The 25,243-nt window shown below is 33.7% G+C and overlaps 1 protein-coding gene across 1 annotated transcript; it reads left to right on the top strand.

The window, feature by feature from the left end:
* The first annotated feature begins 14,486 nt into the window (after positions 1–14,486).
* Positions 14,487–15,186, top strand: LOC127559352 (nicotinamide riboside kinase 2-like). The gene has a single exon (XM_051993071.1). The coding sequence runs from the start codon at positions 14,487–14,489 to the stop codon at positions 15,087–15,089; it is 603 nt and encodes a 200-aa protein (XP_051849031.1). The 3' UTR covers positions 15,090–15,186.
* The last annotated feature ends 10,057 nt before the right edge of the window (positions 15,187–25,243 follow it).

Here is a 25,243-nt window from a genome sequence, read left to right as displayed (position 1 = left end):
CAAGAAGAAATAGACAGTAAAACTATAATAGTGGGAGATCTCAACCTTGCACTCTCAGAATTAGATAAATCAAATCACAAAATAAATAAGAAAGAAGTCAAAGAGATAAATAGAATACTAGAAAAATTAGATATGATAGATCTCTGGAGAAAATGTAATGGGGACAGAAAGGAGTACACCTTCTTTTCAGCAGTTCATGGAACTTATACAAAAATTGACCATATATTAGGACATAAAAACCTCAAACTCAAATGCAGTAAGGCAGAAATAGTGAATGCATCCTTTTCAGACCATGATGAATTGAAAATTACATTCAATAAAAAGCCACAGGAAAGTAGACCAAAAAATAATTGGAAACTAAATAATCTCATACTAAAGAATGATTGGGTGAAACAGCAAATTATAGACATAATTAATAACTTCATCCAAGAAAATGATAATAATGAGACATCATACCAAAATGTATGGGATGCAGCCAAAGCGGTAATAAGGGGAAATCTCATATCTCTAGAGGCCTATTTGTATAAAATAGAGAAAGAGAAGGTCAATGAATTGGGCTTGCAACTAAAAATGCTAGAAAAGGAACAAATTAAAAACCCCCAGTCAAACACTAAACTTGAAATTCAAAAAATAAAAGGAGAGATCAATAAAATTGAAAGTAAAAAAACTATTGAATTAATTAATAAAACTAAGAGTTGGTTCTATGAAAAAACCAACAAAATAGACAAACCCTTAGTAAATCTGATTAAAAAAGGAAAGAGGAAAATCAAATTGTTAGTCTTAAAAATGAAAAGGGAGAACTCACCACTAACGAAGAGGAAATTAGAGCAATAATTAGGAGTTACTTTGCCCAACTTTACGCCAATAAATTCGACAACTTAAATGAAATAGAAGAATACCTCCAAAAATATAGCTTGCCTAAACTAACAGAGGAAGAAGTAAATATCCTAAACACTCCTATCTCAGAAAAAGAAATAGAACAAACTATCAATCAACTCCCTAAGAAAAAAACCCCAGGACCAGATGGATTTACATCTGAATTCTATCAAACATTTAAAGATCAATTAACTCCAATGCTAAATAAACTATTTGAAGAAGTAGGGATTGAAGGAGTCCTACCAAACTCCTTTTATGACACAGATATGGTACTGATACCTAAACCAGGTAGGCTGAAAACAGAGAAAGAAAATTATAGACCAATCTCCCTAATGAATATTGATGCTAAAATCTTAAATAAAATATTAGCAAAAAGATTACAGAAAATCATCCCCAGGATAATACACTATGACCAAGTAGGATTTATACCAGGAATGCAGGGCTGGTTCAATATTAGGAAAACTATTAACATAATTGACTATATCAACAACCAACCAAACAAAAACCATATGATCATCTCAATAGATGCAGAAAAAGCATTTGATAAAATCCAACAGCCATTCCTAATAAAAACACTTGAGAGCATAGGAATAAAAGGACTTTTCCTTAAAATAGTTAGGAGCATATATTTTAAACCTTCAGTAAGCATCATATGCAATGGGGAAAAACTGGAACCTTTCCCGGTAAGATCTGGAGTGAAGCAAGGTTGCCCACTATCACCATTATTATTCAATATTGTATTAGAAACACTGGCCTCTGCAATAAGAGTCGAGAAAGAGATTAAAGGAATTAGAGTAGGCAATGAGGAAACCAAACTATCACTCTTTGCAGATGATATGATGGTATACCTAGAAAACCCCAGAGATTCTACTAAAAAGCTATTAGAAATAATTCATAATTTTAGCAAAGTAGCAGGATACAAAATAAATCCCCATAAATCCTCAGCATTCTTATACACCACCAACAAAATCCAAGAGCAAGAGATACAAAGAGAAATTCCATTCAAAATAACTGTTGATAGCATAAAATATTTGGGAATCTACCTACCAAAGGAAAGTCAGGAATTATATGAGCAAAATTACAAAAAAGTTTTCACACAAATAAAGTCAGACTTAAATAATTGGAAAAATATTAAGTGCTCTTGGATAGGCCGAGCAAATATAATAAAGATGACAATACTCCCTAAACTAATCTATTTATTTAGTGCTATACCAATCAGACTTCCAAGAAAATATTTTAATGATTTAGAAAAAATAACAACAAAATTCATATGGAACAATAAAAAGTCGAGAATCTCAAGGGAATTAATGAAAAAAAAAATCAAATGAAGGTGGTCTAGCTGTACCTGATCTAAAATTATATTATAAAGCAGCAGTCACCAAAACCATCTGGTATTGGCTTAGAAATAGATTAGTTGATCAGTGGAAAAGGTTAGGTTCACAAGACAGAATAGTCAACTATAGCAATCTAGTGTTTGACAAACCCAAAGATTCTAAATTTTGGGATAAGATTTCATTATTTGATAAAAACTGCTGGGATAACTGGAAATTAGTATGGCAGAAATTAGGCAAGGACCCACACTTAACACCATATACCAAGATAAGATCAAAATGGGTCCATGACCTAGGCATAAAGAACGAGATTATAAATAAATTAGAGGAACATAGGATAGTTTATCTCTCAGACTTGTGGAGGAGAAAGAAATTTGTGACCAAAGATGAACTAGAGACCATTACCAATCACAAAATAGAAAATTTTGATTATATCAAATTAAAAAGCCTTTGTACAAACAGAACGAATGCAAACAAGATTAGTAGGGAAGTAACAAACTGGGAAACATCTTTACAATTAAAGGTTCTGATAAAGGCCTCATTTCCAAAATATATAGAGAACTGACTCAAATTTATAAAAAATCAAGCCATTCTCCAATTGATAAATGGTCAAAGGATATGAACAGACAATTTTCAGATGAAGAAATTGAAACTATTACCACTCACATGAAAGAGTGTTCCAAATCACTATTGATCAGAGAAATGCAAATTAAGACAACTCTGAGATATCACTACACACCTGTCAGATTGGCTAAGATGACAGGAAAAAAATAATGATGAATGTTGGAGGGGATGCGGGAAAACGGGGACACTGATGCATTGTTGGTGGAGTTGTGAACGAATCCAGCCATTCTGGAGAGCGATCTGGAATTATGCCCAAAAAGTTATCAAACTGTGCATACCCTTTGATCCAGCAGTGTTTCTATTGGGCTTATACCCCAAAGAGATACTAAAAAAGGGAAGGGGACCTGTATGTGCCAAAATGTTTTGTAGCAGCCCTGTTTGTAGTGGCTAGAAACTGGAAAATGAATGGATGCCCATCAATTGGAGAATGGCTGGATAAATTGTGGTATATGAATGTTATGGAATATTATTGCTCTGTAAGGAATGACCAGCAGGATGAATACAGAGAGGCTTGGAGAGACCTACATGGACTGATGCTAAGTGAGATGAGCAGAACCAGGAGATCATTATACACTTCGACAACGATATTGTATGAGGATGTATTCTGATGGAAGTGGATTTCTCTGACAAAGAGACTTAACTGAGTTTCATTGGAGAAATGATGGACAGAAACAGCTACACCCAAAGAAGGAATACTGGGAAATGAATGTGAACTATTTGCATTTTTGATTTTCTTCCCGAGTTATTTTTACCTTCTGAATCCAATTCTCCCTGTGCAGCGGAAGAACTGTTCGGTTCTGCAAATATGTATTGTATCTAGGATATACTGCAACATATTTAACATATATAGGACTGCTTGCCATCTTGGGGGGGGGAGGAGGGAGGGAGGGGAAAAAACGAAACATAAGTGATTGCAACGGATAATGTCGTGTAAAAATTATCCTGGCATGGATTCTGTCAATACAAAGTTGTTATTAAATAAAATAAAATTAAAAAAATATATATATGTAATTGGGACAAACTGCAACCATTCAATCCAATAAGATCAGGAGTGAAACAAAATTGCCCACTATCACTGATACTATTTAATATTGTAGTAGAAATGCTAGCTTTGGCAATAAGAGTGGAGAAAGAGATTAAAAGAATAAGAATAGGCAATGAGAACACCAAATTATCACTCTTTGCTGATGATATGATGGTATGCTTAGAGAACCCCAGAGATTCTACTAAAAAGTTATTAGAAACAATCCACACCTTTAGCAAATTTGCAGGATACAAAACAATCCATATAAGTCATCAGCATTCTTATATATCACTAACAAAACCCAACAGTTAGAGTTACAAAAAAGAAATTCCATTTAATGTAACTACTGATTGTATAAAATATTTAGGAATCTATCTGCCAAGGGAAAATCAGAAACTTTATGAGCAAAACTACAAAACACTTTCCACACAAATTAAGTCTGATATAATCAACTGGATAAATATTAAATGCTCTTGGATTGGGCGAGCAGATATAATAAAGAAGACAATACTACCTAAACTAATCTATTAATTTAGCGCTATACCAATCATACTCCCTAAAAACTATTTTAATGACCTAGAAAAAAATAACAATAATGTTCCTATGGAAAAACAAAAGGTCAAGAATTTCAAGGGAATTAATGAAAAAAAAATCAAATGAAGTTGGCCTAGCTGTATCAGATCTAAAATTTTATTATAAAGCAGCAGTTACCAAAACCATCTGCTATTGGCTAAGAAATAGACTAGTTGATCAATAGAATAGGTTAGGTTCAAAGAACAAAATAGCTAATAACTTTAATAATCTAGTGTTTAACAAACCCAAAGACCCCAATTTTGGGGATAAGAACTCATTTTTTGACAAAAAATTGCTGGGAAAATTGGAAATTAGCATGGCAGAAAGTAGGCATTTACCCACATTTAACACTGTACACCAAGATAAGGTCAAAATGGGTTCATGACCTAGGCATAAATAATGACATTACAAATAAATTGTAAGAGCATAGGACAGTTTACCTCTTAGACCTGTGGAAGAGGAAGGAATTTATGACCAAGGAAGAACTAGAGATCCTTATTGATTACAAAATAGAAAATTTTGATTATATCAAATTGAAAAGTTTTTGTACAAACAAAACTAATGCAGACAAGCAATAAACTGGGAAAGTATTTTTATAATCAAAGGTTCTGATAAAGGCCTCATTTCCAAAATATATAGAGAATTGACTCTAATTTAAAAGAAATCAAGTCATTCTCCAATTGATAAATGGTCAAAGGATATGAACAGACAATTCCCAGATGAAGAAATTGAAACTATTTCTAGCCATATGAAAAGATGCTCCAAGTCATTATTAATCAGAGAAATGCAAATTGACACTTCTGAGATACCATTACACATCTGTTTGACCGGCTAAAATCACAGGGAAAGATAATGCAGAATGTTGGAGGGAATGTGGGAAAACAGGGACACTAATACATTGTTGGTGTAATTGTGAATACATCCAAACATTCTAGAGAGCAATTTGGAACTATGCTCAAAAAGTTATCAAATTGTGCATACCCTTTGATCCAGCAATGTTACTACTTGGCTTATATCCCAAAGAGATCATAAAGAAGGGAAAGGGACCTGCATGTGCACGAATGTTTGTGGCAGCCCTCTTTGTAGTGGCTAGAAACTGGAAATTGTGTAGATGCCCATCAATTGGAGTATGGCTGAATAAATTGTGGTATATGAATATTATGGAATATTATTGTTCAATAAGAAATGACCTACATGATGACTTCAGAAAAGCCTGGAGAGACTTACACAAACAGATGCTGAGTGAAACGAGCAGGGCCAGGAGATAGTTATATACTTCAACAACAGTACTATATGATGATCAATTCTGATGGACCTGGCCATCTTCAGCAATGAGATGAACCAAATCAGTTCCAATGGAGCAGCAATGAACTAAACCAGCTACACCCAGCGAAATAACTCTGGGAGATGACTAAGAAGCATTACATTGAATTCCCAATCCCTGTATTTTTGCCTGCCTACATTTTGGATTTCCTTCACAGGCTAATTGTACAATATTTAAGAGTCCGATTCTTTTTGTACAGCAAAATAAGGGTTTGGACATGTATACTTATTGTGTATCTAATTTATACTTTAATACATTTAACATCTACTGGTCATCCTGCTATCTAGGGGAGGGTGTGGGGGGAAAGAAGTGAAAAGTTGGGACAAAAGGTTTGGCAATTGTCAATGCTGTAAAATTACCCATACATATAAATTGTAAATAAAAAGCTATTAAAAAAAAAAAAGAAAGTGATGGAGCAAATGTTAACCATGCAGATTAAACTTTAAGTTTCAAGGTCACATACTTTTTTTTTTAATTTTTAAAAGTCTGGTTGTTAAATATTTAATAGCAAATTCCTAATCCCCATTGAAAAGTTTCTGCTTTTGTTTTTGCTTTTAAAAATATATAAGATACTCTTTGGTCCAGTAATGTCTTTACTGGGCCTATATTCCAAAAATATCTTAATAAAGTGAAAAGGACCCACATGTACTAAAATGTTTGTAGGATCCCTTTTTTTGTAGTGGCAAGGAACTGGAAACTGAGTGGATGCTCATCAGTGAGGAGCAGCTGAATAAGTTATGGTATATGAATGTTATGGAATATTATTGTTCTATAAGAAATGGTCAGCAGAATGATTTCAGAAAAGCCTGGAAAGACTTATGAACAGATGCTAACTGAAGTGAGAGAACCAAAAGAACATTGTACATAACAACAGCAAGATCATGTGATTATCAACTCTGATGAATGTGGCTCTTCTCAATACTGAGGTAATTCAGGTCAATTCCAATAGACTTGTAATGGAGAGAGCCGTTTGCATACAGAAAGAGATCAATGGGGATTGAATATAGATCAAATTATTATATTTTTACTTTTTGTTGTTGTTTGCTTGCTTTTTTATTTCTCATTTTTTTCTTTTTGATATGATTTTTTTTCTTATGCAACATGATAAATGTGAAAATGTGTATAGAAGTATTACATGAGTTTTACATATATTGGATTATTTGTTGTCTAGAGGGTGTTTGAGGGGAAGAGAGGGATAAAAATTTGGAACACAAGATTTTCCAAGGATGAATGTTGAAAACTCTTTGCATGTATTTTGAAAATAAAAAGCTATTATTAAAATTATAAAATGCAACAAAATAAAAATTGTCATGTGTGTGTGTGTGTGTGTGTGTGTATGTATGTTTAGGTCATGTGTACCCCAGCTACCAAAACACCAAAACAGAAAATTTCTTTATAATTGAAAAATTCAAGATCTTTCACAAAAAAATTAATTGAGAGTTATTGTAAAAACTCTGAGCAAGTAGTTAAAATTGTGGATATACTGAGAATATATCCTTTCAGGGACTGAGTGGATAAGCTGCTTAACTAGGGGTGATTCCTTGATATTACTTGGTAATTTTAATATATTAAATGAAACTTATTAATGCCATCCTTTGAACTGTATAACTTCTTTCTATTACTTATGACCTAAAATGGCCTTGTTTTAAATCCATTAAATAAAATTATGTGATGCTGAGCTTAATTAATCATGCATACCCAGCAGCAGAAAAATCAGACCTATAAATGGAATATTGATCTTCAAGGAGGTCACTGTGTTGCAACCATAACAAAATTAGCCACAGGTGTATTTTGTGAACATTGGTGGGATAATTAACAATAATAAACCCAGGACTTAAAGTTAATTAAATCAGTTATAGGGAAATGTTTCACAAAAATGATACTAGTAGCTCAAGTTCTATTAAAAAGTAAAACAAGTCATAAGTCCCTTCTTCCCCTTTATATGATAGAGAGTAGGTAAGACCATCAATTACTGCTAAGAACTTTTCCTTCATAACTGCCAACTTGTAGTATGTTTTCTTTCCATTGTATTAATGCTGACATCATTAATTTAGTATTTAATTAGAGTATAGGATAATTGCTTCCTATACTCTAATCAGCAAAAGTTTGGCATTCCTCTGCCTTTGTGATATCTTCTGATCCTTCTGGCATCATCATCTTCCACCTGGATTATTGTGATAGATATTTTCACTTCTCTTTCTCATTGCCCCTGAAATCCATCCTTTACATTATAGTCAGACTAGTATTCAGTGTATATCATGTCTCTTTTAAAAGACCTTCAATGCTTTCCAATTGTGCAGTAAGTAAAATTTAAGCTTTAAAATCCTTTGTCTGTTGTTTAGAATCCTCCATAATTTAGTTGCTCTCTCTTTCCAATTTTAGCTAACACATCTTCTCTGGGTATTTCATATTGCAAGTAAGCTAATTTATACACCTTTGTCCATATACTACTTTCCTTCTAGGTCTTTCCTTGACCACTCAATAGATTTATAATCCTTGTAATATTAATGTCTCAAAGAACATTTACTTGGGACATTGCTTACTGGTGAAGACTGAGTACTCAAACTTCACACCTGTAAGAGGAGTAGAGTTGGCAAGGGGTTGGGAGAAAAGAGATTCTGGTTTTATGATTTCTGACTTTGAGAGAGAAGATATTCAGTTCTTGTGGCTTTTCAGGTCCTCAAATGAAAATGATTCTGGAAAGAAGTCAACATGATTATAGTGCTGACAGCTCCATATGTTGGCTTATTCTCAGTTTTTCTCCTTTAAGGAGTCTGAATAGAGATTACAACCGTGTATCTTATCTCTCAAAGCCAGAAACCAAAAGACTAGGATCTTTCTTCTCCTGAACTTTTTCCAACTCTACCCCCCCACCCTCTTCCAAAGGTACTGCAGAATTGAGTATTATATGGCTATACTATGCTAAGAGTGACTGGGTTTTTATAGCTCACAATTAGTTCAAATAGCACGTGTTTTTTGTTCTGACCAGAAACTGTGCGAGTCTTGCCTTCCCAGATATATTTAGATCACAAAAACGAACCCATCTTTCATTTCAGTTCTAACCTATCTTTTAATCATTTAAATGGGTGTTGCCTCACACAAATAGAGACCTGGGAAAAACTTTAGCTCAAAGGCCAATGTTAATCCTTCATCCCACGCCACCATTAGTTATTGTGTCTTGCTGCTGAATTTCAGTGGTCCTGAGGAGATAGGGAGGCTGATGAATTTGTACAGCTGTGCCTACTTAAATCCAGGTCACTTGCAATTCAAGATTTACAAGTCAACAACTCTTCATATCATTGGTCCTGCTCAAGAATGAATGATGAACAAGAAATAATACTATGCTAAATTTTGGGGTTGCTATTACTAATAAGAAAGATAGTCCATTTCGTCAAGGTGCTTACAATCTAATGAAAAATAAGACAGAAAAGGAAATTGAAAAGGGGGTGAAAAGATGCAATAGCATGTGGCAAATAAAGAGATGGCTAGGATTGTGAGACCTTGATAAAGAAAAGCTAAGAAAGGAATTTTTGTTCCTCCCTCAAGAGGGTGTATATAAGTCACTAAAGGTACTGATGGGGTATGAGTACCAAAGCTGAAGCAATCTCCATGATAATCAATTTCTTGATGATTCACTTATACTGAGGGAGGCATCATGATAATAGTAGTAGAGTTAAAATCAGGTAGAGCAACTGGTAACAAATGAACTAATCATTATCAATAATGAGGGTCACATACAAATTGATTTTGAAGCTAGGGTATAGTTTTTTTTAAAGCATAACTCAAATGTTATCACTCCAGGAAATTTTTTTTTTCCCAAAGTAATTTCTTCTTCCAAACTCTCATAGAACTATTTATCTTCCCTATATATTTCTGAAACTAGACCTATAATGTTCAAGGAAAGAGGTGCTAAATTCAAATAGAAACATATGCCTCTTTAAGGACACATTGAATTAAAGACCACAGGTTAGCATTACCTAGTCTGTACTGCAATTTTGTTTATTTTGTTAAACATGTCCCAATTAAATTTTAATTTCCTTCACACTGGCACTTAGGAGTTTTGAAGCTGCTTTACAGTCCATGGGCTGCACTTGATACTTCTGTTCTAGGGGAGGAAATTTCCTCTGCCAATGACCATCACTGTTATTCATCTGCTATATCTGGAGTTCTGTAAGAAAAATTAGAGATTAAATGATTTCCACAGGGTCTCACATCCAATTTTTGCCAAAATTGGCATGAAATTTTTCTGACTGAGAGGTTACTTCTTTATCCACTATGCATTTCTGCCTCTTACTATGTATTATTCTATATATGTTGGATTCTAACAATTTCCTAGATTTGAAGTTCCCTAGGATTAAGAATTGTATAATATTAAATTTGTTATTTTAGCTTACACTTAGCCTTCATTTTTAAATAATAGGAACTTAATAAATATTTGTTTAATTAAGAATGGTATTGGGCACAAAAAGGAGTTCTAAGAAATGTCTATAGTAGATTTTACTTTCAAAATATTAAATATAATATGTACTATAGACATAATACTTACAATATGTAGCAATTCTTTATAAAAATGGTTATAATTTCCTATGTTTTGCTCTGAAATGTGCCTAATTTTTCTTTCTGCAGGGAAGACTTTTTATTTCTATGCCTTTAATATTAATTATAGGTTCTATCATTATTTTTACATGTTAAATGGGAAACACTGGGGTAATCTCATTATTAATTTGTGCTTGAGTTTTTCCACTATTTTATTTAACACATTATTTCATTGTTTTTTGTTTTTTTTAAGAAGCTTGATAGGAAGCAATAATGAGGAAAGTGAGAATAAATTTGAACATATGCTATATAATTTTCAACTTTTTCTTCATAAAACAATTCATTTTCAGTGATAGAGATCTGTGGGATACATATTTAATTACTAAATGCATTTAATCTGCTATTGTGGTTAATATGTTGCTTACCTTGTGGGTTCTAAGGCTAAACCACAGTTGTCTCAGTTCATTAATATCTACTGTGCCAGTACTAATCACTTTTTAATAGCTTTTGAAAAATTAAACATTGAAAAGAGCTATATAGTAATATAATGCCTCATTTTAAAAAGCACTCATTCTATTAACACCTAACCATATGAATTGGCCAGGAGTTCCTTTGAATTGCTCTTGACTAACATTAGTTAAAGTTGAATACATCCATTTTTCAGGCTTGACTGTTTGAGAAAATACAGTAAAATGAGACATATAATCATTTATCAGTAAATTTAATCAATGCACATGTCCAAATTCAACACTTCAGGATGTATCAAAAATTTAGAAGAATGAATCAGGCAATTTGTTTCTCAACACTGCCAAAGATTACAAGTGAATGCAAACTTTTTCAGATCACTTTTTTATAGGGAGTCAAATTCTCTGTAAAATTCAAATGTATTGAAGATGGTAGAGAGTAGAGAGATCTTTGTCTGAGCTCTTTTTGGCTTCCCTCATATCAACATGAGAGCAAATTTCTGAGTGGGTTTTGGAATGACAAAAACCACAAATATTTGGAGCGTACCAAATTTTCAGCAGAAGATATTTTGGAATAACTTCAGGAAAGATCTGTCTCAATTGGGCAGTGCATGATTGAGTTGCAGGCTAACACTGGTGCAGTGCAGTGCAGTGAAGGGAGACTCAAAGCAGACAGGCTTCCTTTGGCTGAGAGAATATAGTGGGAAGTTCATAGCTAGAATACAGCAGCATTTGTGACTCTGTCTTGGTTCTATCAACAGAGTAGATGTAAGACCTCCAACAAGGCAAATAGTGAGTTTCTGAATCCCTCCATAACGTGGAATTAGTCCATTCCCACCCAGCACAGAAAGGAAGACAGCAGCACCAACTTCAGGGCAGCATGATGACACTGTTGAATGTGGAAGCAGCTTGGGACAATCTCCCCTTTGCCCTAAGAGACTTCAACTTTTTAAAACAAGCAAAAACAAACAAGCAAAAAGAACTCTGAGTATAGATAGCTTTTATGAAATAGAGAAAAATAGACCTCAAACTTGAGGACACTGAAGGCAAAATATCACCAGATGAAGCCTCAAAGAGTTATATAAGTTGATCTCCACATCACAAGGCTCTCGAATTCAAAAAGAATCTTAAAAGAGAGTTAGAAGAAAAATGGACAAAGAAAATGAGAGTTCTGAAAAAGGAAACACACATATTATCTGAAGAGAGTCACTCCTTATAGAGTAGTATTGGTGTAATAAAAAATGAAACTAACTCATTGAAAAACAGAATATCTGAAATAAAAAAAAATCCAATAAAACCCATCTCATTTAAAAGTTTAATTGGTCAAATGCAAAATTAGATTTAAAAAAAAGCTAACTGAAGAAAATAATTCACTAAAAATTAGAATTGAAGCAAATGACTCAATGAGACATCAAGGATCAATAAAACAAACAAAACCAAAATATACGAAAACATAGAAGAAAATGTAAAATAATTCATCAGAAAAACAAATGATCTAGAGCATAGATCCAGAAGAAAAATTTTAAGAAGTTTTGGTCTACCTGTAAATCATGATGAAAAAAAGAGACTAGACAACATGATTCAAAAAATCATCAATGGAAACTGCCCTAATGTCTTAACAAATGGATAAAATAGCCATTGAATAAATACACTGACCACCTCCTGAAGGAGACCCCAAAATAAAAACTCCAAAGAATATTGTAGCTAAATTCCAGAACTGTCATGTCAAGGAAAAAATACTGCAAACAGCCAAAAAGAAACAATTTCAATATTGAGGAGCCACAATCAGGATTACATAGGGCCTAGCAGCTTCCACTTTAAACGATCAAAGGGCCTGGAATATGATGTAGTGGAGAGGAAAGAAACTTGGACTGGAGGTAAGAATCAACTATTCACTAAAATTAAGCATTATCTTTCAGGGGAAAATATAAACACTTGATAAAATAGGGAATTTTCATTAATTTTGATCGAAAGACAAGAATTGAACAGAAAACTTGATCTTCAAATACGGAAGTCAAGAGAAAAATAAAATGGTAAAAAGGGAAGAGAAACTATGTTTTTAAAAGGTTAAAATGATTACTTATCTATATGGGAAGATGACATGTTTAATTTTGAGAATTGTATACTTGTTAGGCATGTACTCAGAGGGCATAGGTATAATTTGACTTTACTGTGATGATACAAAAACAAAGTTATGGGTGGAAAAGGGATTGCACTGGAAGAAGATGGAAGGGGAGCTAAAAATGGGGTAAATTACATCACATAAAGAGACAAAAAAGACCTATTACAATTGAGGGAAATAAGAGACGGAGATAAGACTTGTGTGAATGTTCATCTCATTAGATTTGGCTCAATGAGAGAATATCAGACATATTTGTCTCATCCTATAGGAAATAGGATAAAAGGGAAAGGAAAGGAAGAGGAAATAGAAGGGAAAACAGAAATAGAAGGGGAAAGGGAGAAAAAGGGGTAGAAGATGTAAACAGAAAGGGGAAAGTGAAGGAAGTGGTAGTTAGAAGCAAAAGATTGATGAGGTGGGAAAGGAGAAAACAGAAAAATATGACTTGGGAAAATAAGATGGTGGGAAATATGGAGTTAGTAATTTTGTAAGAAACACATTTAAAGCAGAGTGATAGAAAGTAAAGGTCAAAAGCTGGAGCATAATTTCTTATGCTTCAGCTGAAGTAAAAAAAAAAAAAGCAGGGGTAGCAATTCTGATATCAGATCAAGCAAAAGCAATAATAAATCTAATTAAAAGAGATAAAGAAACTACATCTTGCTAAAGGGTTTCATAGATAATGAAGTAATATCAATACTAAACATATATGCAACAATTGATATAACATTCAATTTCCTAAAGGAGAAGTTAAGAAAACTATGAGAAGAAATAGATTGCAAACCTATACAAATGGGACATCTCAATCTTGCTTTATTGGTACTAGATAAAGCAAACCACAAAATAAATAAGAAAGAAGTTAAAGAGGTAAATAGAATTTCAGAAATATTTGGCATGATAGACCTTTGGACAAAATTGAATAAAGACAGAAAAGAATATTTTTTCCTTGCTGCTACATGAAACTTACACAAAAATTGACCATATATTGGCACATAAAAATTCAAAATCAAATTCAGAAAGGCAGAAATAGTAAATGAATCTTTTCTAGATTGTTGGAATCCTTACTAACTGCTAAGTAGTTAGAGTTGATCTAATCTTACAAAAAGATGTTTTGGGCAGAACCTGAAACAAGGTACTAAGTAGAACTACCCATAATCCCTCTCTCTGGAAGGAGCATAAATAGGCCAATGGGCCAGTCAGAGAGTTCTTCAGAGGAAGACGCTACAAGTCGAGATTTTCACCGGAATGACATGAAGAGCGGTGCTGGCTCTGGAGGCTGAAGAAAGCAGAGGCAGAAGCAAAGGACAAAGTGGCAAGAGCTCTTGGAACCAAGCAGAGAGATAGGCCTCTAAGCTAACCGGGCTATATTGGAGATAATAAAAGATCTGAACTTTTATCACCTGGCTGCTTTTTGAGAAGAAAAAGCTCACCACATTTTGGCGCCCAACGTGAGGCTAACAGACCCCTCAGTGGATTTCAGTGGAAAAGCTACGATCCTGATTCCAGTGGAAAAGACCCTTCAACCCAGAAATTAGGGTCGCCTCCCACTCCCCTTCCCCTGGTGCCGTCCCAGCCCGTCTCCACCACCACCACTCCCCACCCACAGAGGGAACAGAAGATGAAGTACATCATTGGCATTGGAGGCATGACCAATGGAGGAAAAACTACATTGACCAATAGACTCAGCAAAACCTTACCAAACTGCTGTGTGATCCACCAGGATGACTTTTACAAGCCACAAGATCAAATAGAAGTCGGGGAAGACGGCTTTAAGCAATGGGACGTGCTGGAATCTTTGGACATGGAGGCCATGGTGAACACAGTCCTGGAATGGCTAAACAACCCCATGAAGTTTGCCCGCACCCATGGGATCAACATCCAACAGAACTCCCAGGAATCCAACTCCGATGATACCCACATCCTCATCCTGGAAGGCTTCTTGATCTATAGTTACAAGCCCTTGCTGGATTTGTACAGTCGCCGTTACTTTTTGGCTGTTCCATATGAGGAATGCAAGAGAAGAAGAAGTACCCGCAACTATAAAGTTCCTGACCCTCCAGGTCTCTTTGATGGCCATATTTGGCCCATGTACCAGAAATACAGGCAGGAGATGGACAACAATGGTGTGGATGTAGTGCATATCGATGGACTGAAATCCAGAGATGAGCTTTACCGTCAAGTCCTGGAAGACATCCAGAATACACTCTTAAATCGCTCCTAGCTTCTGGGAAGAGAGTGAGAAAGGGAGTGGGACCTGCCCCTCACGGTTTTAGCAGATCTCCATCATGCCAAAGGAACAATACACTGAACCAAGTTCATAGACTCTACGGGGCCCAGAGACAGGCGCCCTCAGCTCCTGGGGAGGTCAAACAATAGTAGAAAGAAGAAACAGGGACATTAAGACACTCCTCCAAAAACAAAAGAAAGGGGGAGCCATGGGTAACCCTAGAGAACTTCTAAATTTAGTTCTCTATACCATTAATTTTTTAATCTTTGATAAAGATGCACTGGCTCCAGCAGACAGGTTTTATAACCCACCAGAAGAACAGTGTCCAGTGCGAGCAGCTCCACTATCTTTAGATAATCGCCAGGTGATGTGGAGAGACCCAGAAAGTGGTGAATGGAAGGGACCAGATAGGCTAACTGCTTGGGGGAGGTTTTCTTGGAGGCAGCTTTAGTATCAGTTGAAAGTAATAATCACCCAAAATGCAGCCAGTGATAAAAGTTCAGATCTTTTATTGTCTCTAATATAGCCCGGTTAGCTTAGAGGCCTATCTCTGTTTGGTTCCAAGAGCTCCCTCCAAATGTCTTTAAATCCAAAGGTCTGGTCCTTCAGCCTCTGCCTCTGCTTTCTTCAGCCTCCAGCCAGCTCCAGTCTTCATGTCATTCTGGTGAAAATCTCGACTTGTAGCGTCTTCCTCTGAAGAACTCTCCGACTGGCCCATTGGCCTATTTATGCTCCTTCCAGAGAGAGGGATTATGGGTAGTTCTACTTAGTACCTTGTTTCAGGTTCTGCCCAAAACATCTTTTTGTAAGATTAGATCAACTCTAACTACTTAGCAGTTAGTAAGGATTCCAACACTAGATCATAATGCAACTAAAACAAAATATGTGTAATGAAGAGCCAGGAAAAAATAGAACAAATATTAACTGGAAATTAAATAATCTAGTCCTAAAGATTGAGTGGGTGTGACAACAAATCATAGACACCATTGATAATTTCATCCAAGAGAATGACAATAATGAGACAACACACCAAAATTTATGGGATGCAGTCAAAGCAGTTCTTAGGGAAAATTTTATATCTCTTGATACTTGCATAAAATAGAAGAAAAGATCAATGAAGTAGACATGCAATTAAAAAAAAAAAACAAGCAAAAGAACAGATTAACCCACCCCAATTAAATGCCAAATTTGAAATTCTGAAAAAAGGAAGATAATGAAATGAAAAATAAGAAAACTATTGAAGTAATAAACAAAACCAAAATATGGTTTTATGAAGAAATTAAAAAATGCATAAACCTTTAGTTTATTTGATAAGAAAAAGGAAAGAAGAAAATCAAATTGCTAGTATGAAAAATGAAAAAGGTGAACTTCCAACCAAACAAGAGGAAATTAGAGCAATAATTAGGAGCTATTTTGTCCATTTGTGTGCCAATAAACCTGATAATCTAAGTGAAGTAGTTGGAAGTTGTTTAGATTAATAGAGTAGGAAATAAATTAAAATGTTTGTATACAAACAAAGCTAATGCATACATGATTAGTAGAGAAGCAGGTAAAAAAGAGATGCTTCAGAATTTTTTGGTACAAATAGACCTTTTTTCTTTTTTTTTTTTTATCTTTTTTGAGATACAGACATAGTGATGATAGTGTTAGGTCATATGGTATATATTGGTTTCTTTTTAGTCTTTTGGGCATAATTTCAAATTGCTCTACAGAATTAATCAATTCAGAACTCCAGCAACAATACTTTAATGTTTCATTTTTTTTCTCCCATTTCCCCTTTACTATTTTTCACTTTCCTTTTCTGTTCTATTAGTCAATTCAATAGATATGAGGTAGTGCCTCAGAGTTGTTATAAGTTGCATTTCTCTCATTAATATTGACTTGGGGAATTTTTTCACAGGGCTAAAAATAGCTTTGATAGCTTCATCTGAAAACTTCATATCTTTTGATCATTTACTAATTGGAGAATGTCTCTAATTTTTAAAAATTTGACAGTTCTCTATATGATTGAAAAATGAAATATTTATCAGAGAAACTGTTTCAATTTTCCCCTCACTATTGCTACATCTATTTCCCTCCATCCTTTCCCCCCATTTTCTATTTTTTTTTAATTTTCTTTCACATTGTCCTTCTTCAAAAGTGTTTTGCTTCCAATTTGCCCTTCCTTCTATCAACTCACACCTCCTTCTCTTAACTCCTCCCCTCCTGTTTTCCTGTAAAGGGGGGGGGGAGATTTCTGTGCATGTATATGCTTCCCTCACCAATTCTGATGAGAGTAAGGTTCATTCACTGTCCCTCACATCCTACTTCTTCCTTTCTATTGTAAAAACATTTTTTCTTGTCTCTTTTAGGTAAGATACTTTTACATTATTCTACTCCTCTCCCTTCCTTCTAGTATATTCCTCTCTTATCCCTTAATTTTATTATCTTAGATATCATCCCTTCATATTCAATTCATACCCATGATTTCTTCCTCTCTCTCTCTCTCTCTGACTTCTTTACACACACACACACACACACACACACACACACACACACACACACACCTAATTAACCTTATAAAACATCAGAGTTCTTAATATATGATATTCTAGAGGAAAAAGAATCATACCAATGAGAAATTTCTTATGAGTTATAAGAAACATCTTCCTATGTAGGAATGTCTCCTGTTTAATCTTACTAAGTTTCTTATGATTTTCCATTCCTGTTTACTTTTTAATGTTTTTCTTGAGTAATGTAATTTAAAGTCAATTTTTTATTCTAGTCTTTTCATTAAAAATGGTCAAAAATCCTTTATTTTATTCAGTGTCCATTTTCCCTCTGGGAAAAAATACTTAGATTTGCTGGATAAGTGATTCTTGATTGTGATTCTTTTTCCTCTAGAATGTCATATCTTAAGACCTCTAATCTTTTAAGGTAGAACCGTCCAATCTTGTGTTATCCTGATTATGGCTACATGATACTTGAATTTTTTTTTCTTTCTGATTATTGACATTTTTTTTTGGTTTCACTTGGGAACTGTGAAATATGGTATAACATACTGAAAGTTATCATTTTTCTATCTCTTTCAGGAAATGATCAGCAATTCTTTCCTTTTCTATTTTATTTTCTAGTTCTAGCAGTTTTCTTGATATTTTCTTGAAAGATTATGTCTAGACTCCTTTTTTTTTTTATCATGGCTTTCAGGTAGTCCTACATTTTAAAAATTATTTCTCCTGATCTATTTTCTAGGCCAAATGTTTTCCAAGAAGATTTTTTACAATGACTTCTATTTTTTTTTCATTCTTTTAGTTTTATTGTTTCCTGATATCTCATGAAGTCATTAGCTTCCATTTGCTCAATTCTAATTTTTCAGGACTTACTTTCTTCCTTTGTTATGCCTCCTTTTCTGTATGGTAAATACTACTTCTAAAGAAGTTTTTTGTTTTTTGTTTGTTTGTGTGTGTGTGTGTATTTTTATTTTTTTGTTGTTGTTCGCTTTTTCCATCAGTGAATTTTTGTGCCTCCTTTTTCATTTGTTCAATTCCTTGTTTCAATGCATTTTTCTCCTCTTTGGATTCTTTTGGCCTAGTCTGTTTTTTAAAGTGATGTTTTGTTTAGTATTTTTTAATTGCTTCTTCTTTACCAATCTGTGGGTTATGTGTGTGTGTGTGTATGTCTATGTCTGTGTGTATTATTCTTGCATAATTGTCATATCTCTTTGCAATTTTTCTTCTATCCCTCTTCCTTGGTTTTCAAAATCCTTTTTTTAGCTCCATCATATTCTGAAATTTGTTCATATTTTTCTTGACAGTTATAATTGTAAGCGTTTTTGTTTTATTATTTTCTTTTGAGTGTGTGATTTGATCTTCCTTGTCACCTTTGTTACTATGGTCAAGATTTTTTTCTTGTTTATTAATTTTTTTTTAAATTTCTTGATTTTAATTCTTTGTTAATTTGGACTCTGCTTTTAGGTGGAGGGCACATTGTTCTAATGTTCAGGGGATTTGTGCATTTTTTTTCTAATAATACTTCTAGGCATCTGAAAGTTTTCAGATTCTCCAAGGTGATATGCTCTAAAGAGAAGTATATTTACTTATCTCATAGCCTGTGATCTGTTCTGGGAGTGATCACAATCACTATTGTCTTCTATGAGTCTATGACATGGGTACCTATTTCCCTGTGACCACAAGCTTTTGTGTGCTAATGTATCTTTCCCCCCAGAAGCTATGATTGGGATCCAGAGCTAAGTATAAGTAGAGCAATAGTGTCCTACCTCAGTGCTATGGGAGAAAAAAAAAAAAAAAAACTCCCATAATGTCTTTTGGACCCGTTGTTCAATCCCCTGGCCATCTGTGAATTGAGAGCTCCAGACACAAGAGCTGCTGCTGATTCAGTAGCTTCCAAGGTCTGTTCTTAATGTACTGGGGTACAGTCTGGGCTGACAGGTCCTGTGTTGTGTTTAATTCTCACCCAGGTGCAAAAGACATTTTTGTTGACCTAAGTTGTCCTTCCTTGGGAAACTATTTCACTCCATTCTTTGTGTATTTTGCTCACGATAATCGCATTATGTAAAGGTGTTTTTGGGGGGATGAGGGAAGGCTCAGTTAAGTTTCTGATTATACATATAAACTCTTAGAGAAAACAAAACTTGACTAATTCAGCTTGCAATAGAATGTATTAATTTTTAAATTGAAAGGCAGAAATAGTAAATGCATTCTTTTCAGATCATGATGCAATAAAAACTACATTAAAAAAAAAGCTAGGGATAACTAGACCAAAAAGTAATTGGAAACTGAATAATCTCATCTTAAAGAATGATTGGATGAAAAAGCAAATTATAGCCACAATTAAAAATTTCACCCAAGAAAATAACTACAATGAGACATCATGGCAAAATTTGTGGGATGCAGCCAAAATGGTAAAAAGGGTAAATTTTATATCTTTAGAAGCTTACTTGAATAAAATGGAGAGAGAGAAGATCAATGAATTGGGCTTGCAACTTAAAAAGCTAGAAAAAGACCAAAATAAAAACATTCAATCAAATACTAAACTTGAAATTCTAAAATTAAAAGGAGAACTTAATAATATTGAAATAAAAAATATTGAATTAATAACTAAAATTAAGAGTTGGTCTTACAGAAAAAAATAGATAAACATTTAGTAAATCTGATTAGAAAAAGGTAAGAGGAAAATCAAATTGTTAGTCTTAAAAATGAAAAGGTAGAACTTTCCACCAATGAAGAGGAAATTAGAGCAATAATAAAGAGTTACTTTGCCCAACTTTATGCCAATAAATTTGAAAACCTAAGTGAAATGGATGACTACCTCCAAAAATATAGGCTTCCCAGATTAACAGAGGAGGAAGTAAATTGCTTGAATAGTCCCATTTCAGAAAAAGAAACAAAACAAGCTATTAATTAACTCCCTAAGAAAAAAATCCCAGGATAAGATGGATTTACATGTGAATTCTAACAAACATTCAAAGAACAATTAGCCCCAATGTTATATAAACTATTTGAAAAAGCAGGGAATGAAGGAATCCTACCAAATTTCTTTTATGACAAAGACATGGTACTGATACCTAAACCAGATAGGCTGAAAACAGAGAAAGAAAATTATAGACCAATCTCCCTAATGAGTATTGATGCTAAAATCTTAAATAAGATAGCAAAAAATTACAGAAAATCATCCCCAGGATAATACACCATGAGCAAGTAGGATTTATACCAGAAATGCAAGGCTGGTTGAATATTAGGAAAACTATCAGTATAATTGGCCCTATTAATAATCAAATTAACAAAAACCATATGATATCTTAATAAGATGCAGAAAAAAATTTGATAAAGTCCAACATCCATTCCTATAAAAACACTTGAGAGTATAGGAATAAAAGAACTTTTCCTTAGAATAATCAATAGCATCTATTTAAAACCATCAGTAAGCATCATATATGATAGGGATTACCTGGAACCATGCCCAATAAGATCAGGAATGAAACAAGGTTGCTCACTATCATCCTTACTATTTAATATTGTATTAGAAATGCTAGGTTTGGCGATAAGATTTGAGAAAGAGATTAAAGGAATTAGAATAGGTAATGGGGAAACCAAATTATCACTCTTTGCTGATAATATGATGGTATATTTAGAGAACCTCAGAGATTCAACTAAAAAAGCTATTACAAATAACCCACACCTTTAGGAAAGTTGCAGGATACAAAATAAACACACATAAGTCATCAATATTCTTATATATCATGAAGAAAATGCAGTAGTTAGAGTTATAAAGAGAAATTCCATTAAAAAGTAACTACCAAATAGTATAAAATATTTTGGAATCTATCTGCCAAGGGAAAATCGGGAATTTTTGAGCAAAACTACAAAACACATTCCACACAAATAAAGTCAGATAAGAAAATATTAAATGCTCTTGGATAGAGTGAGCAAATATAATAAAGATGACAATACTACCTAAATTAATCTATTTATTTAGCTCTATACCAGTCAGACTCCCAAAAAATTATTTTAATGACCTAGAAAAAAAAAAAACAACAAAGTTCATATAAAAAAAATAATCAAGAATTTCAAGGCAACTGATGTAAACAAAAAAATCAAATGAAGGTGGTCTAGCTGTACCAGATCTAAAATTATATTATAAATCAGCGGTTACCAAAACCATTTGGTATTGGCTAAGAAATAGATTAATTGATCAGTGGAATAGATTAGGTTCAAAGGACAAAACAGTCAATAATTATAGCAAACTAGTGTTTGACAAACCCAAGACTCCAGCTTTTGGGATAAAAACTTACTGTTTGATAAAAATTGCTGGGAAATTAGAAACTAGCATGGCAGAAACTAGGCATCGACCCACAATTAACACCATACACCAAGATAAGTTCAAAATGGGTTCATGACCTAGACATGAAGAATGACATAAATAAATTGGAAGAGCATAGGATAGTTTACCTCTTAGACCTGTGGAAGGGGAAGGAATTTATAACCAAAGAAGTACTAGAGATCATTACTGATCACAAAATAGAAAATTTTGATTATACCAAACTGAAAAGTTTTTGTACAAACAAAACTAATGCAGACAAGATTACAAGGGAAGCAATAAACTAGGAAAATATTTTTACAGTCAAAGGTTCTGATAAAGAACTCATTTCCAAAATGTGTGGAGAATTGACTCTAGTTTGTAAGAAATCAAGACATTCTCCAATTGATAAATGGTCAAAGTATATGAACAGACAATTCTCAGATGAAGAAATTGAAATTATTTCTAGCCATATGAAAAGATGCTCCAAGTCATTATTAATCAGAGAAATGCAAATTAAGACAACTCTGAGATACCACTACACACTTGTCAGACTGGCTAGAATGACAAGGAAAGACAATGCTGAATGGTGGAGGGGATGTGGGAAAATAGGGATACTTATACATTGTTGGTGGAATTGTGAATACATCCAACTATTCTGGAGAGCAATTTGGAAATATGCTCAAAAAGTTATCAAACTGTGCATACCCTTTGATCCAGCAGTGTTTCTACTGGGCTTATATTCCAAAGAGATCATAAAGAAGGGAAAGGGATTTTTATGTGCATGAATGTTTGTGGCAGCCCTTTTTGTAGTGGCCAGAAACTGGAAACTGAGTGGATGCCCATCAATTGGAGAATGGCTGAATAAATTATGGTATATGAATATTATGGAATATTATTTTTTGGTAAGAAATGACCAACAGGATGATTTCAGAAAGGCCTGGAGAGACTTACAAGAACTGATGCTGAGTGAAATGAGCAGAGCCTGGAGATCATTGTATACTTCAACAATAATACAATATGATGATCAATTCTGATGAACCTGGCCATCCTCAGCAATGAGATGAACCAAATCAGTTCCAATGGAGCAGTAATGAACTGAATCAGCTACGCCCAGTGAAAGAACTCTGGGAGATGACTAAAAACCATTACATTGAATTCCCAGTCCCTATATTTTTGCATACCTTCATTTTTCAGTTCCTTTCACAGGCTAATTGTATAATATTTCAGAGTCTGATTCTTTTTGTACAGCAAAGTAAATGTTTGGTCATGTATACTTATTGTGTATCTAATTTATATTTTAATATATTTAACATCTACTGGTCATCCTGCCATCTGGGGGAGGAGGTGGGGGGAAGGAAGAAAAAAATTGGAACAAAACGTTTGGCAATTGTCAATGCTATAAAGTTATCCATACATACAACCTGTAAATAAAAGGCTATTAAAAAAAAGAAAGAAAGAAAAAGAAAATGACTATGATGAGACATCATGCCAAAATTTATGGGATGCAGCCAAAGTGGTAATAAGGGCAAATTTTATATCTTTAGAAGCTTACTTGAACAAAATGGAGAAAAAGAAGATTGATGAATTGGGCTTGCAACTTAAAATGCTAGAAAAAGATGAAATTAAAAATCCCCAATCAAATACTAAACTTGAAATTATAAAATTAAAAGGAGAACTTAATAATATTGAAATAAAAAATCTATTGAATTAATAAATAAAATTAAGAGTTGGTTTTATGAAAAAAATAGATAAACCTTTGGTAAATCTGATTACAAAAAGGAAAGAGGAAAATCAAATTGTTAGTCTTAAAAATGAAAAGGTAGAACTTTCCACCAATGAAGAGGAAATTAGGGCAATAATAAGGAGTTACTTTACCCAACTTTATGCCAATAAATTTGAAAACCTAAGTGAAATGGATGACTACCTCCAAAAATATAGGCTTCCCAGATTAACAGAGGAGGAAGTAAATTGCTTAAATAGTCCCATTTTAGAAAAAGAAACAGAACAAGCTATTAATTAACTCCCTAAGAAAAAAATCCCCAAGACCAGATGGATTTACACATGAATTCTAACAAACATTCAAAGAACAATTAGCCCCAGTGCTTTATAAACTACTTGAAAAAATAGGGAATGAAGGAGTCCTAACAAATTCCTTTTATGACACAGACATGGTACTATCAGTATAATTGGCCCTATTAATAATCAAATTAACAAAAAATCATATGATCATCTCAATAGATGCAGAAAAACCATTTGATAAAATCCAACATCCATGCCTATTAAAAACACTTGAGAGTATAGGAATAAATGGACTTTTCCTTAAAATAATCAGTAGCATCTATTTAAAACCATCAGTAAGCATCATATGCAATTGGGACAAACTGCAACCATTCCCAGTAAGATCAGGAGTGAAACAAGGTTGCCCACTATCACCGTTAATATTTAATATTGTAGTAGAAATGCTAACTTTGGCAATAAGAGTGGAAAAAGAGATTAAAGGAATAAGAATAGGCAATGAGGACACCAAATTATCACTCTTTGCTGATGACATGATGGTATGCTTAGAGAACCCCAGAGATTCTATTAAAAAGTTATTAGAAACAATCCACACCTTTAGCAAATTTGCAGGATACAAAATAAACCCACATAAGTCATCAGCATTCTTATATATCACTAACAATATCCACCAGTTAGGGTTACAAAAAGAAATTCCATTTAATGTAACTACTGATTGTATAAAATATTTAGGAATCTATCTGCCAAGGGAAAATCAGAAACTTTATGAGCAAAACTATAAAACACTCTCCACACAAATTAAGTCTGATATAATCAACTGGAAAAATATTAAATGCTCTTGGATTGGGCGAGCAAATATAATAAAGGAGACAATACTACCTAAACTAATCTATTCATTTAGCACTATACCAATCATACTCTCAAAAAACTATTTTAATGACCTAGAAAAAATAACAACAATGTTCATATGGAAAAGCAAAAGTTCAAGGGAATTAATTTCAAGGGAATTAATGAAAAAAAAATCAAATGAAGTTGGCCTAGCTGTATCAGATCTAAAATTTTATTATAAAGCAGCAGTTACCAAAACCATTGAGTATTGGCTAAAAAATAGAATAGTTGATCAGTGGAATAGGACAAGATAGTCAATAACTTTAATAATCTAGTGTTTGACAAACCCAAAGACCCCAGCTTTTGGGATAAGAATTCACTGTTTGACAAAAACTTCTGGGAAAATTGAAAATTAGTATGGCAGAAACTAGGCATTGATGCACACTTAACACCATATACCAAGATAAGGTCAAAATGGGTTCATGACCTAGGCATAAAGAATGACA

The sequence above is a fragment of the Antechinus flavipes genome, chromosome 1 (genome assembly GCF_016432865.1).
Source record: "Antechinus flavipes isolate AdamAnt ecotype Samford, QLD, Australia chromosome 1, AdamAnt_v2, whole genome shotgun sequence".
NCBI lineage: Eukaryota > Metazoa > Chordata > Mammalia > Dasyuromorphia > Dasyuridae > Antechinus > Antechinus flavipes.
Note: the sequence above shows the minus strand (reverse complement) of the source record. Positions and strands in the feature narration are given on the sequence as shown.

Bases quoted from the DNA above. Each gene is read 5' to 3' on its own strand.
- LOC127559352 (XM_051993071.1), top strand. From the start codon at position 14,487: ATGAAGTACATCATTGGCATTGGAGGCATGACCAATGGAGGAAAAACT.